We start from the raw sequence: 18,100 nt of genomic DNA, 5'->3' as shown, positions 1-18,100 counted from the left end.
GAGGCCTAATGGATTTTCTGAATTTTAATGAAGTTGGACCCAAGAAATCAGCTTGTCTAGAAAAAAAAAAACCCATCTAAAAATACATCCAGATAGCTGAGAATTACCAGCACAGTCTGACCCAAAGGTGAGTTCATGCAACAGAATATCAGACTATCATAAAGCACATTTTATTAGTCATGAAAGGTCCCAGGAGGAATCTGTTTACTTTGTTTCCCACATTTTATTCAAAATTCTTGAATATCTTTTTACAATTCAAAGCCATGAAGCTTGTAAACTTGGACAAATTGACCAGGGCTGAATTTCCTAAAAGCATCACGTAGATCGTAGAAGCCACCAAAGGTCTCTATGTTCTATTTAGGCTTACAATGCTTTTGGGAAACACAGCCCAGGGTAGTTCTGTCAATATTTTGTAAAGTGGGTTTAGTTGACTTCCTCTTTTAAGCCTTTAACTCCCTCGAGTTGGAGGTATCGCCGGCGATACCACCTCGGTTTTTAATCTGTGAAATATCTTCTTTTATTTGTATACACTCAGAGTAAAAACAAAATGTTGTGCTTTTTGTAAGATAAAGAAAACTAACATGATGCGTGATCTGTCGTCTCCCTCTGAACGAAGTCCAATCTGATCATTCTCAGAAAATGAACTGTAACTTAGTGAATACTAATCACAAAAAAATTAGACTTATGTCTAAAGAAACGTTGAAATGTCAGGTTTTAAATCGTGAACAAAAATTCTCTGTTTATGTAATCTGTATGAAAAGAGAGCCATGTCAGATGCCCATGATTCAGCTCATTATCCGCTAATGCGGCCACGCCCACGGAGTGAGCGCTATTCAAACGCAAATTCTGAGGCAATACATGTATACATCGTCTCAATCGTGTATTTATTGTCTTGAAAAGTGTTTATCTGTATGTTATAGGCATGATTAGCGATCTCTGGAAGCCTCTGTTAGTTCCTGGAAAGTCACATGGTATGCCTGTTCTTCTTTAGAGTAATTTGTGGACTAAAGGTGCACAGAGCGCCCTCCGGCTGCAAGTATGAATTGAAAACACAGTATCCAGCGCTCATAGTGATGACAATAAATATTGAATAAATATCACTCCTCTTTATAGAAAATTGACATAAACATGAGAATCCATCAATATTTCTCCAAATGTGCATGCTTTTAAGCTAAAAGGCTATATGAAATGCCATAGAGGTAACATGAATGTTCAGACGCTTTGCATCACAGAAATACATTTTATTTTAAAGTATATAATAGAAAATCATTATTTTAAATTGTAATAATATTTTACAGTATTGCTGTTTTTTCTGTATGTTTGATATATACCATGATGAGCTTGAGACATGTTCACAGAGGGTTTTTTCACATAGCCTACCTGACTGAAAGAGCTCATTGTTATGCAGGTCATTAGAGGTCATTATGCAAATCCTTTGTCTTCTCAGGTGTGAATCACAGCATTATTCATGATGATTCACGCCTCCACGCATACTTCTTGACAAAAAGTGTCTTACAAAATTTATATATCTATATTGTTTTATATGAACGAGTAGGCAGGATAATTTTTACATATTTTTTACATAATTTTGAAGCAAAAACTCTAGTCTACAACCTCCAATACCCAGAAGTCTTGTGAACAAAGATTTAATATATATTTTCAGTGACTTAAGTTTTTTGTTTTTTCAATAACCACGCATAAACGTTATTCCTTCAAAAAACTAAGCATGTACATACATGTTCCTCACATATTATGGTAGCCTAGTTTACAGTGTAACGACACTTTTGTCATTAATATGTTTATGAACTGAAAAAAGCACAAATGTCAGGGCATGTCAAAATTTCTCCAGGGCCCAAAAATCCTCAGACCCCAGAGGGTTAACTGTTTTCTTAGTGGTAAACAATTTGGTAACACAGTAAAAGTGCAAAAACACTGTGATCCATTCAAAGGCAATTAGGCTACTGATCACAGCTAATGAAATAGATCCATAAAGTTAATTTATAGGCTGTAACAAAGTCCACTGAAGCTGAAGTAAGAACCCAAGTGCAGTTTTATTTATAACCATAACCAAAATACAAGATAAACAAAACTTTTTTATTACAAATTGACAGAACTACCCTGGGCTGTGTTTCCCAAAGGCATTGTAAGCCTAAATAGATCGCAGAAACCTTTGATGGCTTCTACAATCTACATGATGCTTTTGGGAAATGCAGCCCTGGTCAGTTTGACCAAGTTTACAAGATTCATTTCTTTGAATTGTTAAAAGATATACAAGAATTTAACCTTGTGGTACCATTGCAAAGAGGCACAAAATCATTTTCAAGGACCTTTACCTGGACTGTTCCCTACTGGAATGACCAGCCTAACTCAACCCAAGCTGCTGAGTCTTTAGCCATTTTCAAGGAACTGCTAAAGATGCTTCTTTTTTGGCAACACACACACACAAACACACACACACACACACACACACACACAAAAATCAAAAAAGAACCAATGCAAAGACAGAACTGATAAGACATGATAAGACAATAAACCAATGAGAACATGACACATGAGACAAAGGAACCAATCAGGACATGACACATGAGCTAAAGGGACCAAAAGACAAGAGGTGTTTGACTTAAAGTGGTACTGCGCAGACCGATTTGTGTATGACATCAAAGTCATACACCATCTGCTCTCTAATCGCTTTCGCAGTACTTTGATGTCATACAACGATTAGGGCAAGGGAACTCACATGACATACAGAAAAAAGACATATGTGACGAAAATCAAAATAAAAGATATGAAAGCATAAACATGACCAAAACCTAAAACAGACGTGACACAGACCTACTATACAGTGTTGCTCAAAAGTTTACATACCCCTTGCAGAATCTGTGAATATGTGAATAATTTTAACAAAATAAGAGGGATCATACAAAATGCGTGTTATTTTTTTTTTTATTTAGTACTTTCCTGAATAAGATATTTTACATAAAAGATGTACACATACTATATAGTCCACAAGATAAAAAAAAAAAAAAAAACAAGCTGAATTTTTAAAAATGACCCCGTTCAGAAGTTTATATATTGATTCTTAATACTGTGTGTCATTACCTGGCTGATCCATTAATATATATATATATATATATATATATATATTTTTTTTTTTTTTTTTTTTTTTTTTTTTTTTTTTTTTTTGTGATGGTTGTCTTTAGTCCTTTTGTTTGTCCTGACCAGTTAAAATGTCCAATGTCCAATACAAACAAGGATTTTTCTTCAAAAAAATCATCCAGGTCGCATACAGATGACACGGATTTATGAAAACGACTAAAAATGCTATTATTCATGCCAGGCCAGTAGTTGGCAATAAAGAAAACACTATGCGCCTATAGACTGAACACTTTATATACGCATGCACATGACATCACTGTTTTTCAAATTCACGTTTTTGTAGTTTACATGGAGATAACTAATCTTTTCAAAAACTTGCACTTTTTTCACGCCCCCAAAATGCCATTGTCGTGTAAATGAACAACCAAAAAGCATAAAAAGTTTCTAGTTAAATGCTGTTTGAAAAATTTTAGTTGAAATTGGTGTTGTGTAAACAGTATTATAAACATTATTATAATAAATATACTAAATTATATGTATGTGATTATATAATAATCACTGTATTATTATATAATACCATGTAATATTATTTATATTTATGCATGCAAACTAGGAGTACAAATAATTCAAGCATTGACTGCACTTAAAAATTCCACCTATTTTTCCCCCAGGTATGTTTGTGGTAAAATGTGAAGAAAACAAACCCGGATTATGTCTAGTGAGTCAGTGTGAAATTCTGGAGCTCTTTTGCTCGACTCGTCTGACAGAAGCCGTGGGAGTATGTGATAGAAGACAAGAGATGCTGCCGTGAAACTGCATCAGTTTACTTATGACTCACTAGCTGTAAGATGACCTGAGGGCTTCTGAAGAGCAGCAGGTCACCAAAATCACTAGTTCCAAATGCTATGTATGTCCACATCTGTCCAAGATATTTAGCATGAGGGGGTTTGATGGCATACATACAAAATGGCATGAACACACAAGCACACACACATTATAAAATCAACTTGAAATTTAAATTGATCCCGTTTACATGATATTGTTCATGTTATTACAAAGAAAATAAACAAACAACACTCAAAAAAAATGAATTGTTGGATTTACTTAAAAAAGAAGTGTCAAGTGGTTCCACGCAACTATATTGAGTAATTTGTAAAAATAACAATTTAGTTGAATGAACAAAAGAACAAAGAACAAAATTTCTTTGAGTAGATACAAATCATTTGAATTTTACTGTTACATAATATTTATATGTGCAGTTTACTTAATAATGTTATGTTAATTACGTAACGTGAACAGATTTATTGACTTAAATTACCTTATTAAATGAACTTGTTTCTCTACAAAATGCACTCAAAATATAACTAATTGAATTGAGAGCAAGAATTCCATCCTAAACATGCATATATGAGTGCTCACAACCTAAACACAGGCGACACTCTTCTGCATAATGGTAACGACAAAATTCAAAAACATTACAGGAACTACTCTAAATGTCCAACATAACTGAACATTAAACACTAACATAAACTAACAACATCTTTCCCTTCACTGAAAAACATATACCATAACACTTTAATCCCTAAATTTACTCTCCTATTGCAGTCCCTTGCAAAGCATGCTGGGAACTACGGATCCACTGCCCAGTTAATTATGTCAACATTAATTTGTGCGTTTCACTCAGCAATGTTAAGTTGACTGAACAAACACTTACTAAGTTAAGCTGACAATACTCATTTTTAGTAGAAACAACGCAGTTAAATTACGTTCATGTAGTTACATGAGGTTTTTAAGTAATGATAACAAGGGTGGTTTAAGTGAAACTAACAACAGTGAAAGTTCATTTTTTTGAGTGAAGGAAGTCAATACATGTACCTGCTAAGCTACCTGTTTGCTTTCATTTCAATAGCTTTTTCACACATACAGTCTTTACTGGTAAATTACATTTAAAGTGGTGGTTGATTATGATTTAACATTTTTAACTTTAGTTAGTCTGTAATGTTGCTGTTAGTGTATAAACAATGTCTGCAAAATTCTGATGCTCAAAGTTCAAAGCAAAGGGAGATATTTTCTTTTACAGAATTCTGTGTTTAAGGACTACTACAAACAGGGACAACAACAAGCTTCTCCCCTGGTTAGTGGCATCACTAACCATAAAATTTCATAAACCCTGCCCCCGAGAACACGCAACAAAGGGGGTGAGGCCATGTTGGGCTGCTTTAGAGAAGAGGAAGAGTTGTTGTAGTAGAGTGTTGTTACCATGCCGTAATTTTACACCGAACTACTTCACAAACGAGGGTCAATTTAACGCTGGATTTGCACAAAAGATTAACATGACGGCACATGCTAGTCAATGAGTTGAATCAACTCTACAGCAACTACATAAATTTATCCACTAACCATTCAGAAACATCCAGTTGCATTCTAAAAGTTGTAACTTCTTCCTGAATCTCTCCATCAGTATCCGATTCCGGTTTGAACAATGTAAGGCTGAACACGGTTACTGACAATTGTCATTTTGGCTGCAGGAGATTCTCCAGCTTTGTTGTTGTTCAGCAACCAAAGCGTGAGCTGTTAAAGCTCCGCCCTCTTTTGGAAAGCGGGTCGGAAGCAGCAGCTCATTTGCATTTAAAGGGACACACACAAAACCGCAGTGTTTTTGCTCACACCCAAATAGGGACAAATTTGACAAGCGATAATAAAGTAAACATGCATTAGCCAAGCATATGACCATTACACACCCAACTCCCAAAGAAGAAAATCTAGTCCCGCACTACTTTTTTCTGCTCATTGAATATCCTGTTTCACTCTGAAATACATCAGGTTACAGAATTAAAATAGGTTTCATTTCATGTTCACTTTAAGGTCTGCTCCAAAGTGTTTGATCTAATCTGCAATTATTATTATTACTTTAATTATAGAGAAGTCTTCGAAAATGTGCTGAAGCAAATATTTACAGTGTTAATTTCACCCCAAGAATCCAAAAGCAGACTCCTTCAGAGTGCTTGTGAAAGAACTCGGCTCCCATTCCCATTAGACCGTCATTTAGCATTATAAATACACAACAGTGCAAGGAGGAAAACATGGATGCCAGTGAAACTAGGGCACGTCTCGTGGTGAGAGGACTGGGGATGATTATGTTAACGCTGTATCCTTTCAATTCATTAAATTCCTTGAAAATATAATATTAATAATAATAATAATATGCAATAGATGTGGTTTATTTTTGCAGCAGTCATTTGATTACATTTGATTTGTGACCTAGAAATAGTTTTTCTAATTAATTTTACATCATACCTTTTCATTTTTTCCAAAACTTTACATTTAAATCTGAGATCTGAGACCAGACTTTCAGTGTGGTCTCAGACATTTGGATCCCACTGTATATACGAGTGAGAAAACACCTCAGTACAAGAAGTTATAGGCTTATAATAAAATCAGTGTTTTCATCTCCTGCTGTGCCTGTGTGCAACAACTGTCAAAGGCCACAGTTTTTGAACCCTGCATTGACTGTCTAAAGGGAAGAGAAGCGCTGATTTTCATCTTGGAGCAGTGCAGATATCTGCCGGAGTGTGATGGAGCACAGGGACGACTCCAACTGAAATCTAAAGACCTTCCTAGAGAATGTTGTGTCAAAGCCCTGCAATCCACAGATTTATATGTCACTGGCAGCCAAACACCGTACAAAGCACACAGGAGACTCGACTAACCGGGTTGTGCACCATTCAGAATAGAATAGCAAACAAGATGCAGAATTGCTGAATGTAAAAAAGTAGGATTAAAGGGGTCATGACATGAGACATGAAATTTTCATCTTTTACACTTGCGTTCGCTTACTCACGTGCAATAACGAGAGGGCATTGAAACTTTTTCCTATACAATGACATTAGCCAATCATAACAGTGGCTGTTAAGTCATAAGTGCCCTTAAAATGCTATTTTAAAGGTTCCTAATTCTGTTTTGGAGTCTCCTACAATAGCATCCAAGGTCAAAAACACTTTTTAATTTTCTCATGATATACATTGCAGAATCACCTCTTTTCTCACAGTGTCTGAAATGGTTTGATAAAGGATTGATTCTGTCTAAACCCCTCCTTTCTGAAAGCCTACTCTGCTCAGATTGGTCAGATGACCCAGTCTGTTGTGATTGGTCAACCACTTACAGTGCTTGTCAGAAACTAAACACCTATTGCCATTTCTGAATTTCAGGTCTGTTGGCTTCCTCAGCACTTGATACACAGTGATACGAAACAGCAGCAATGGCATCGGTTTTGCCGTATCAATTCCAGCCCGAGCCTCAACCTTTTGGAAGTGCATCAAAATGGATTTGCATCTTCTAGACATGTCGACAACACAAAACCAAACTCTTCCAGTCTCAGCTACAACTACAGCATTTGAGTGTCAAAGTATAGATGTTGTTCGAGGTCAGCCATTGAAGACAACAGACTGGAATTATGCAAATTTGTTACAAACCTTCAGAGTCGCTTCTTTCGTTTGGGAGACAATAACTCCATTTATCCTTTGATCTTTGAAACTTTGCAGACCTTTTAACAGCTATATAACACACTACATGAAAGTTAATATCTGAGAAGGAAAAAAAAAAAAGCAAAATATGGGCACTTCAAAGGAGCCACTCCTTAAAAACGAATAATTTCAGACAGAGGGTCAGAATGAGAATGATTGTGTGTGTGTGTGTGTGTGTGTGTGTGTGTGTGTGTGTGTGTGTGTGTAAAAGCATTATTACCATTATAAGTGAACCTCAAGAAATTATTAAAATAATGAAAAAAATATACGTCATGACCAGTTAAACAAAGTATTGTTGTAATAAATAGTACCTAAAATACATTAAAGTGTATTATTAAGGTCTGTGTACCTTCTGATAGTTTGCTTTTCAATTTGAAATGAAATAAGAAATTTGGGTAGAAAATGGATAAAGAATTGTGAAAGGGCATAAACACTCCTTCCGGCTGATTGGTCAACGAAAGATCAACCCATGCTGTAATGAGTTCTTCAATTTTGTGCTGAACAATATTGATGATCAAAAATTCTTGCATTTAACGTGACCAGCTGAGATGTGGCAAGTCTGAAAAATATGACATAAAGCTATCGTAGCTATCAGAAGACAAGGAAAATAGTGCACAAGTCCTGCCATTTTTTTCTAATTTTGATCTTGGCTATATGAAACATCTACATTCATTGCATGGAAAAGAGAAGAATTTCATCCCTAATAATGAAGCATCTAAAACTACACATTTAAGCAATATTTTAGGCGGCTAGTTTATAGATTAAGTCTGTTAGGTTATTTTCAGTTGGAATAGTAATAAGTGAGAGTGTATCCAGTGAAGGGATGTATTCTCTGAACGCTCTGAGATTTTGAACCCCAGTTTTTTTTTTTTTTGGCTCTAATGCTAGGCATCCTGTATTTCCTGCTTAACTAACACAAGTCTGCTATTTAAAACTGACAAAGTGCTCCCTGCATCAACCCACACACAAGCTTTCATTAAAAATGTATAAAAACAAACCTCTCTTAGAATCGCCATTAGTATCCATTAGAGGCGTAATCCCAGAACATATGCTGGATGGTATTACTCAGGATAGATCATGGCCAGAGTGAGGGTGTAAAAACTGGAGGATATCTTATGCGGAAGAGGATTAGAGAATCAGCAGGTTTTCTCTTAGGGACCAAAGGAGAGCATTGAGATAACATGTATACTAATAGAGCTGAACATTAGTGTTAGATAGAGAATACTGGGAACACTTTTATGTTGTCAGGACATGAAAAACGGTTTCTGTATTCTGTTACAAACACGTCAAAAAGGTAAAAAATTATTATTTAGAAATTGTTTTAAAAAAATCTATTACGTAATGCAAAAAGAAAATCTTTAAAACTTTAATAAAAAAATAATGATTATATAAATTGTCAAGTATTTTGGTACTATTACATACATAATTGGCATATATCAGCATTATTTTACTTTAATACTGTAATACAATAAAAAAAAAAAATGCCACCAAATTTTGTGATATAAAAAATTGACATGAAAATAGCGACCCGGCATTCAACTTTCTTAAATTTAATATGTCACTCCCTTGCAGCCCCATGGTGATCCCCAGACCTCAGTTTGAAAACACCTGATCTAGCAGATATTACTATTCTTGTGTCTTTATTTGCATTTCTTGTATCAATATAAAAATGACAAAAAGCCAGGGACCGTATTCACAAAACATCTTAGGGCTAAAAGTAGCTCCTAACTTGCCGATTTAGGAGAAAATCTTAAAAATAATGGGTGTGTCAGTCCTAATTTTAGGACTTGCTCTAAGAGTATTTCGCAAAGCATTTTAGAACCAGCTCCTAAATGTGTGAAAAGTTAGGAGTAATCAAGGGGACTCCTAAGTCACTAAGACCAAATCACAAACAATCCTAAAATGACTGTTGCTGGCAATCCGCCCAAAGACACAGTACACCATTGAGGCAATAGAGACGGGTGCTAAGCCTTTTCTTCATAAATGCAATAAATATTTTGATTTATAGATTTGAATCTGTGATGGAGAATAAAACATTGTGGTCAAGATGAAAATAATATCCTTTCATCTGCATATCCTTTCATCTGTGTGTGTATATATATATATATATATATATATATATATAATATGACTCCTCTCAAGCTGATTAGATATACCATTTCAGTGTTCTCCTTCCGGACCTTTGTTTATAAAACATCATTTGTTACTTGAATTCTGCAATCTCTTGAGAAGCTGAGAGGCAGAGAATTAGCTGAACATAATTGTTTAATTAGTGACACTTAGCCTACATTTTAAAATCTTTAAAATCATATCTCTTTAAAATCATATCTTTATATGGCAAAATGATACCTCGTTCTACAATATTTCTATGATTGAATCACTGACAGAAACCCTTCCCCTCTCAGCCAATCACTGTGTGCATAGTTAGTAAAGCCCAAAGTCTACTTCACTTTCATCTGTATGCGAGGGTCAGCGTACAGTGCACGTGACGTGAATTTCGTCATCAGAAGAGTACGCGCACCGCCGGATTTTTGTAACCATGCATACTTTGTACGCGCAGGTCGCACATGCGCATTTAATTTTTTTGCAGTAATTAGTTTATCCACAAGGTGGCAACCATGCCCTAAGGGCGTCGAAGAAAAACTGCATAAACAGAACAGACCAGAACGCATGCAAGCTACAGGGACAAAGGAGGCCTACATAGATGAGAGATTATGTGAAGAGGTTAGAAAGTACCCTCATTCAAAACTATGCATGCGTCGAATGCCTGTGTACACATACGAGTCAAATGAAGTATATTTTGGAAGGCTGTGCGCGTATGTCTAAAAAAGCTAAGTATACCCAGGGCTGAAGAAAGTTGACATCATCCATAGCAACAAGGTCAACCCTGCCCTTTCTCTTAGCTAAGAGACTTCTCTCTTTCACTTAGTAAAAGTTTGTCTCAGCAGCTTTGTGAATAGGTTTTAAGAGGAAACTCTTACCCTAAGAACAGATTTCCTAATTGCAATACGTGTAGTGATATTTGAATTTGGATACTGATTACATTTTAAGTAATTCAGATGTAATTAGTTCGAAATAATTAGTCATTTGTAACTGGAATTCAAAGCAACCCTCACATCTCACATGTCAGAGCTGGGCTCCCAAAACACAGTGACGTCCATCCCTGGCTGATCAGCAGGCAGTGTTTAATGAGCAAGAGCCAGATGCTTTCTCAAGACTTCAGCCTGGGAGTGGTTAATTAATCAGATTGTACTTTCTTGCTCTCTCTCTCTCTCTCTTTCTCTCTCTCTCCTCTCTCTCTCTCTCCATGCGACCTCTCCCACTCTCTCTCTCCATGCGACCTCTCCCACAACATCACAGAACACTAATCCATCATCTTCAGCTTTATACTGGGGTTTGCTGAGCACACCATGAAGCAGTTTTCCAATTTTCCAGCAACCGAGTGGAGCTCTTAAGATGGCTATTTGCCACATTTGGGTACACCATTTCCTGTTGGGCACAGCGGTGTTGAAACTAGAAAGGAACTGAATATTAAACACACTGGCTCTGTTCCAAAACCTCTGTAGTGAGCCCATGTAGGCAGAATTTTAAAGCAGTATAGGTGTGCTTCCAACATGAAAGCTTTCACAAAAGGTAGACAGCATAATTACGCTGTCTTGCTAAATTCTAAGTCAGCATCGCATGCATCTTCTGTGGAGAAGACGATCCCAACCAGGACACAAATAATCTGTGTTGGCAGATTTCATCATATTAGGAACACACTTCATTTATCAACTTTCACAAATACTCTTGATGAGTAAGTAAATGATGACAGGGTGAGTTTTTCTCTTTTGGCATTTGCAGTGAGCAAGACCTCTAGCCTCTGGTGTGATCTATTTTAATACGCACAAAAGGTGATGACTGAAGACAAATGGGGTCTTCTGCAGCCAGAGATGCTATTCACAGCACGCCGAACCCTGGATAATCAAGCCTGTTAAAGGCCAGCGCAAAACCCTCCATTGACCCCATTAAAGATCCCATAAAATGACACTTTCCAAATGCCACCGGATGAATTAGATATGCATATGGTCAGCACAGGTGGACGTGCAGAGCTGCCAGTTATTAATGTACCTTCGGTTCGGATGCTGAATGGGGAATCGCCCAGTCGCTTGGCCGAGAACTGCCCCCCCAGAGAGGTCATTAAGAAGCACAGACTGAAGAAACCGATTCCCGCCACAAATATCCTGCAACAGACAGACAGAGACAGACAGACAGATGTATAAATGTGCTGGAGTGGAACAAGAAAAACTTCCAGCCAGACAATGACGAGAAACAACCAGAAGAAGTATATTGTTAAAAGAAATATATCATCCTTGTGAAAATTTTTTTTGTATAGTTCTCCCAATAAATTAGTTCACTTAACTCCTCAATCTTTCCTTAATAGATTAATAGAGTGCTGCAGTGATAATATATTTTTGTAGGCCAACCCATAAGAATTTTGCAGTAAAATATCCAAAAACCACTAGGCCAGTGTTATATATTTTGTTCAGTTGAGTATTTACAATATCTCAAATGTTTGCAACTATTTGTAAATCCTGAGAAAATTGCAATGTTAACCAAGGCTCCGGGACGTGTGAGGAGTCACCTGTCAATTGCGTCATACCCGTGTTACCCTCGATTTCCGGTTTTATTTTGTAGAAACCATGGAAACACCAAAGGCGTTTTAATATTTACATGTTTTAATAGACAAGGGAACAACTGTTTTGATATATTTATAGACAGAAAAGCGGAAGCGGCGCCGGCGACTGTGGCATAATAAAAGTTCTGCTGCTCGTGAGGCGTGTGTTGCGCAATCGCTCCAGCGGCCTCGTTCAGCTCCCACAACACTCGGTCCTGCTCTGCTTCATACTACAGTAACGCTAATAATTGCATCCATGAACATGATTTCTTCCCGAGTCCTATCCCAATTCTATTCCACCGTCTGTTGAGGTGAAGACCACATGTCCCAAGAGTCCGCGCTCAAACTTGGCGTCGTCAAGCTACGCCTTTGTTTTGAATAGGCCTCTAGCGACCTCTAGAGGACAGAATATATTACATATTGCACCTTTAAGCATCTCCCTGATTCCCTGTTGGCTTTTGGTTTACTGCAGAAAATAAGCTGTGTGATCAACAAAAGTTCATGAGTTTTTTATTCATCATGATAATCTTCACAAATGCACACAACTTTTATGAATTTTGAAGCTTAAATACAATCATCAGAAGTAAAAAGCTAAACATAGGCTATAAATGGACTATACCACGGTCACATGACTTCAACGTCCCCATCATTAAGCTCTTAACAACTCTTTCAGTTTTTTGTTTAAAAACATCTTCCCTGAAAGTGTGAGTTAGAATAGTTCGCAAGAGTGCGATTAAAAACAAAATGAGGCTATAAAAAACGACTAGTGAGTCGTTTCTCGACTTGAAATCTTGAGCTTGTGTGAACCACAGAACTTATTTCAGGCATTTAACCAAAAACCCATTCAAAAAGACCATCGACTTCAGGATGATGGAACCGGAAGTACTAAAATACTCAATTGTTTCTGGGTTTTGGCCTTTAATATACGTCACCCTGCAGCACTCTAAAACTGTTGTGCTGGTGCATCAATAAATGCCAATCATAATGTGGTGTCGCAGCAGTGTGGAAGTCAATATTTTCAGTAACAGCGACTTAAATTTAGGTCTGCTCCTCGCACAAAGCTATTATATGATTGCAGAAGACTTGGAATAAAACACATGAGTAATTTGGCCTGCTGTATGTAATGGTGGTGATGTTTTGTTTAGAGCTTCTCAGACATGATTACTGTATAGTGATCATGTCATTGTATAGAAAAGAAGAGCAAAACAATAACAGCATATACATTTTATGTAATTGTGTACATATAATGACAGAAATGTGTTTTTGTGTGAACTGTTTCTTTAACCTTCATTGGTGTCTTTCCATTGACTTTCTTGTTCACATAAAAATCCTTTAATTAAACTAAATGAACAATATATATATATATATATTTTTTTTTTTTTTTTTTTTTTTTTTGGAAACCATGTCATATCAGAGGTTTGTTTTGTAGAATGTCAGCTTGTGCTAGAGCAGAAATAATCAAATTAACCCAACCAACCCGGCTGTTCAAGCACGCTAGTGCTTATTTAAAATAATAATAATTCTTATTCATTCTAATGTGAATTAAATTTTGCATTACATATTTGTAGGTGGAATTCAAAACACTATTCTTATGGCTAAATCAAGTTGCTCAAACAGTAATAAAAATGTACAAGGCCACTCATGTCGACTATTCTAAATGAATTCCACTAAACATAGTGCTAGGTAGTGCTTTGTATTACCATATACTGTATGCGATCCATAATGAACTACATCTTTTGTCATGGTCAACCAATACATTATATGCTGGTTAGAGCCTTGGATGGGTAACAAAAGGCATTATGGTTCAAGGCGGCTGATTCATAAACGAATCATGAATAAGTATAATTTTCAGTAGTTCAGTATAACAGTTTAAGTATACCTAATAATAAATTATAATAAAAATTGCATAAAATATTTTTATATAGGCCATTTCATTTTTGTGTGTGTGTATTTGGTGTTTTGGAATAAAATGTTCTCTTTTTTTACTGTTTTGAATAAAAATTCTTAGATTAAATAAAGATAGATTAATTGGTGATAGGGGATGGCATAATTATTGTTGAAAAGTAATTTTGATTCCCAGAATGGATTCACTCTCATGTAAAATGTCTTCTGTTTGTCTTACAACTCACCTCAAGATTGTGATAGGTTGTAACAGCACTCTTTGTGCTTGATGTTAATTTATACTATTTAGAGCAGGGGTTCTCAACTCTGGCCCTTGAGGGCCAGTTTTGCTCCAACCCTAATCAAACACCTGAACAAACTAATCAAGGTCTTCATGATTACATGAAAGTTAGACAGATGAGTTTGATCAAGGTTTGGACTAAACTCTCCAGGGCAGTGGGCCTCGAGGGCCAGAGTTGAGAAGCCCAGGTTTAGGGATAAGTAGTGATTAGTGGTTTCTACTTTAGTTAGTAGACGACACATTTTGGGATATTACAGTATATCAAAGTTTGAGAAATGTACTGTGTAGCACAAAAATAAATAAACATTGAGTTCAATAGACCGTAATTCACAGCAGTGCCATTAATGACAGGAATGGCAGCGAGGCTGTGAGGGATAGACATAGGCTACATTTCTTCAGTGGGTTGTACTGTTATTTAATGTGTTTTTGAATTGTTCTGCTGATGAAAAACTGCAAAGATATCTTTCCAGGAAATTTCAGTAGACAAAAAACTGATAGTGATCTAGAAGCTTCATACAGCGGATGCCACTGAAAACACGGTAAGTCTATCCCTCACAGCCTCGCTTTCGTACCTGTCGTTGCGCTGTTCTGAATAATGTCTATTGAGTTCATTCAAACAACACTCCCTAGTCTCCCCTACTATATTGCTATTCCTTGATGACATCATTCTCCAGAAAGCAACATCAGTTTTGGTGGCTAAACAGCTCAAGCTTCAAAAGGTATTAAAAAATGGAACTCATACTTTTTTGGTGTGGTTTTATTTGGTTTGTCTCAGTTGGAAACATTTGATAACAACTCCCATGAAAATATCAATTTCAAAAGAAAGTCAAAATAAATATCAAAGTTTATGTCCTCATGTAAGCTAAATGTAATTCCCTAACTAAGCACTAAGTAACTTTAGCTCATACTTCCTTCCTGTTAGGCATAATTTTCATTTTCTTGCCACTGTATAATTAAATATGCTAATTAATAAAATAATATTTCTGTAATATATATGTAATACTCTTTTATATAAGGGGGAAATTGCTTAAACTAGAGCTACAGCATATTCATTTTAGAAATTGCAGAGCTCCTGCAGAACAGAATGACCCACATCCTCGCGCTGCTGGATTCCCGCCACTGTGCAAAACAGCGCGAAGGCTCATCAGAGACTCACTTCTTACACCATCCTCACATCATTCCTGAAGCTCCTCTGACAACATCAATGAAATCCTCTCAAGAGCCGAGAATAGTACCACCACCTCCATAAAGTCACATCATGTTATTGACAGTAAGCAGTTGTCTTTCTTTGTACTTTTATGAAGTAACAATAGTGGAAAGACGAAGTTTGAGAGCGCTGATCAGCTTTGTTCGAGGGCGCGAACTTGACAAGGTCGATAAATCAAGTTTGTTGCGAAATATTTCTTACAAAATATCTATCTATCTATCTATCTATCTATCTATCACAACAAAACTACTGGTAGTACTGTACACTACCATAAAGAAACTAAACAAAATGACAGTAGGCTAATATTATTAACGTTGTTACACTGTTTAATCTCACATTATTAAGATCTCACATTAATTTAGTACGATTTTACATTAACAAATTCTGTTACTGCTGTGTTTTGGTGGAAACTTACGGTTATGGTGCATTTTTGTAAAAACTTAACCTTGTGGTTGACCACAGACACGAAACGAAGACCTCACTTACAGTGGTCAAACGCTACAGTGCCAATTCGAGGTCTGTCTGAATGGTGTGTCAAATATCTGCAATATCTGAACATTTAAAATAAGTCATAAATTGTCAAGTCTTACCTGAACGGTTTGAACGTCAGCAGGCATCTTCTCATCATAGTTAAACACTCGCTATTTACAGCAATCATTTTTCACGCGGGCTGTGCAACAACATACGAACTAAAATAGGCATAATTTACTTTAATCTTTTCCCCCCGGTTAAGTTTCTTAATATGCGCGTTAAATGCAAAATTCTTTAACTGAAAGCTCTTTGATGAAGTTGCTCGAAGAAAAACATCCGAAGATTGCTGAGCAAAGTAAGCAGCTGGTCATTCATTTGGTGATGCTGAACTCCTATTCATAATAGTTTCCAAATAGCGTCAGAAGTAATCCAGCACACAAAGGTCCATCGCTGTACATTTTGGTTAAGTGTCAATGAGTAGCTCGTGAGGGGAATAACCGCGTCAGAACTCCCTGCGCAGCGCGCGACGACACTTGATCAATTCAGCGGCACGACTGGCGTTTTCTGTTATGTCAGCCATCACTTTCACCTTCTCTGAGAATAATGTTATCTCTGTGGCTCAAAATAAAGAGGAATATGGTTCAGCTGCTTCGCATGAAGCGTCTGAAAGCTTAAACCGCTCCGCTGTAGTTTCAGAGCCGTGGACAGCTCCCTGTGCATCAGCTCCAAGGCATCAAGAGCGCCATCCGATGGATTTCTACCAGTTTACTCGGATAATCCGATCTGAGATATGACGAATTGGGTCTTTCTTTATGCAGCGTTTTGTGTCGGTGTTGTCACATTACACTCTTAAAAATAATGTTTTTATTGGCATCTTTGGTTTCATGAAGAACATTTAACATTCATGGAACCTTTCCATTCCGCAAAAGATTCTTTATAGTCGAAAAGGGTTCTGTATATATCTTTTTAAAATGTTCTTCATACTATAAGAAAAATAGTTCTTTTAAGAACAGTTCACTGAAAGGTTCTTTGGGGAAACAAAAATGGTTCTTCTATTGCATCACTGTGGAAATTCCCTTCTGGAACCATTATTTTTAAGAGTGTGCACTAAACCCCCCAAGAATGCATCAAATTTAAACTTAAATAAATAATAATAATTAAAAAAAAAAAGTTATATTTTGCATAAAGAAAATTAAATGTTCACAGCAATTAAACGACAACCTAATTTTTATTACTGTAAAGTGTAATATACATATAGTATTTGAGATAGTGGGATAAGCTGTGCCAATTTTCCTTAAGTGTCCTTAAGGCAAAGCAAAATGATATACTACTCTATATTTCATGCTGCTATCAGAAGAGATTAGAAGCATAAATAGCATACATTCATAGACATCACAAAAAAGTTGTCCAGTGACACAACTTGTCCCATATTAGAGGTAAGATGTCAAGTGGTATAAGTGAGAAAAAATCTATTTGCTAATCTCATGTCTTCCTTTTTCAACATTATTTTCAAGTCTATTTAAAGGGAAAAAAAAAAATAATAATATTAAGTATTTGAATGCAGTGAAATACAATGTAGTATTTGTAATAGTTGTAGTATTTCCTGGATTTGGAGACAAAGCTTAATATCGCTATCAGTTGAGCCACTCACACAGCTTAAGCCAACATGTCTGAACAATTTACTGCACAGCTGGCATTTAGAAATGCTTAATTTTATAATTCATGGCTAAAGTTCAGACTAATAATTTATGTGTTTATACATTGGCACTTCACTTTGACAATTACTTGTTTTGAATATGACAGACTCTTTCTAAACATATCATGTGACAAAAAAAAAAAAAAAAATGTGCACAGTTTGCTAGATTAAGGGAGCAATACTTTTTAATTCTGTGTACTAGAATAGGTTAATATGGTGTAATGTGCAAAAACATTGTTTTTCACATATTGAACATTATTGCAGCACC

The 18,100-nt window shown here is 36.2% G+C and overlaps 1 protein-coding gene across 1 annotated transcript in view; it reads right to left on the bottom strand.

Annotated features, from left to right (window-relative positions):
* The window catches only part of LOC127509266 (alpha-1,6-mannosylglycoprotein 6-beta-N-acetylglucosaminyltransferase B), a 132,859-nt gene extending 115,990 nt beyond the window's left edge, over positions 1 to 16,869 (bottom strand). The window contains exons 1-2 of the mRNA XM_051887857.1: positions 16,256 to 16,869; positions 11,730 to 11,842 (exon numbers count right to left, since the gene is read on the bottom strand). Coding sequence (XP_051743817.1) covers positions 11,730 to 11,842; positions 16,256 to 16,323 — 181 coding nt within the window. The 5' untranslated portion in view covers positions 16,324 to 16,869. The remainder of the gene's footprint in view (positions 1 to 11,729; positions 11,843 to 16,255) is intronic.
* Between the last annotated feature and the right edge of the window lie 1,231 nt (positions 16,870 to 18,100).

Source organism: Ctenopharyngodon idella, chromosome 3 (genome assembly GCF_019924925.1).
Source record: "Ctenopharyngodon idella isolate HZGC_01 chromosome 3, HZGC01, whole genome shotgun sequence".
In the NCBI taxonomy this organism is placed as follows: Eukaryota; Metazoa; Chordata; class Actinopteri; order Cypriniformes; family Xenocyprididae; genus Ctenopharyngodon; species Ctenopharyngodon idella.
Note: the sequence above shows the minus strand (reverse complement) of the source record. Positions and strands in the feature narration are given on the sequence as shown.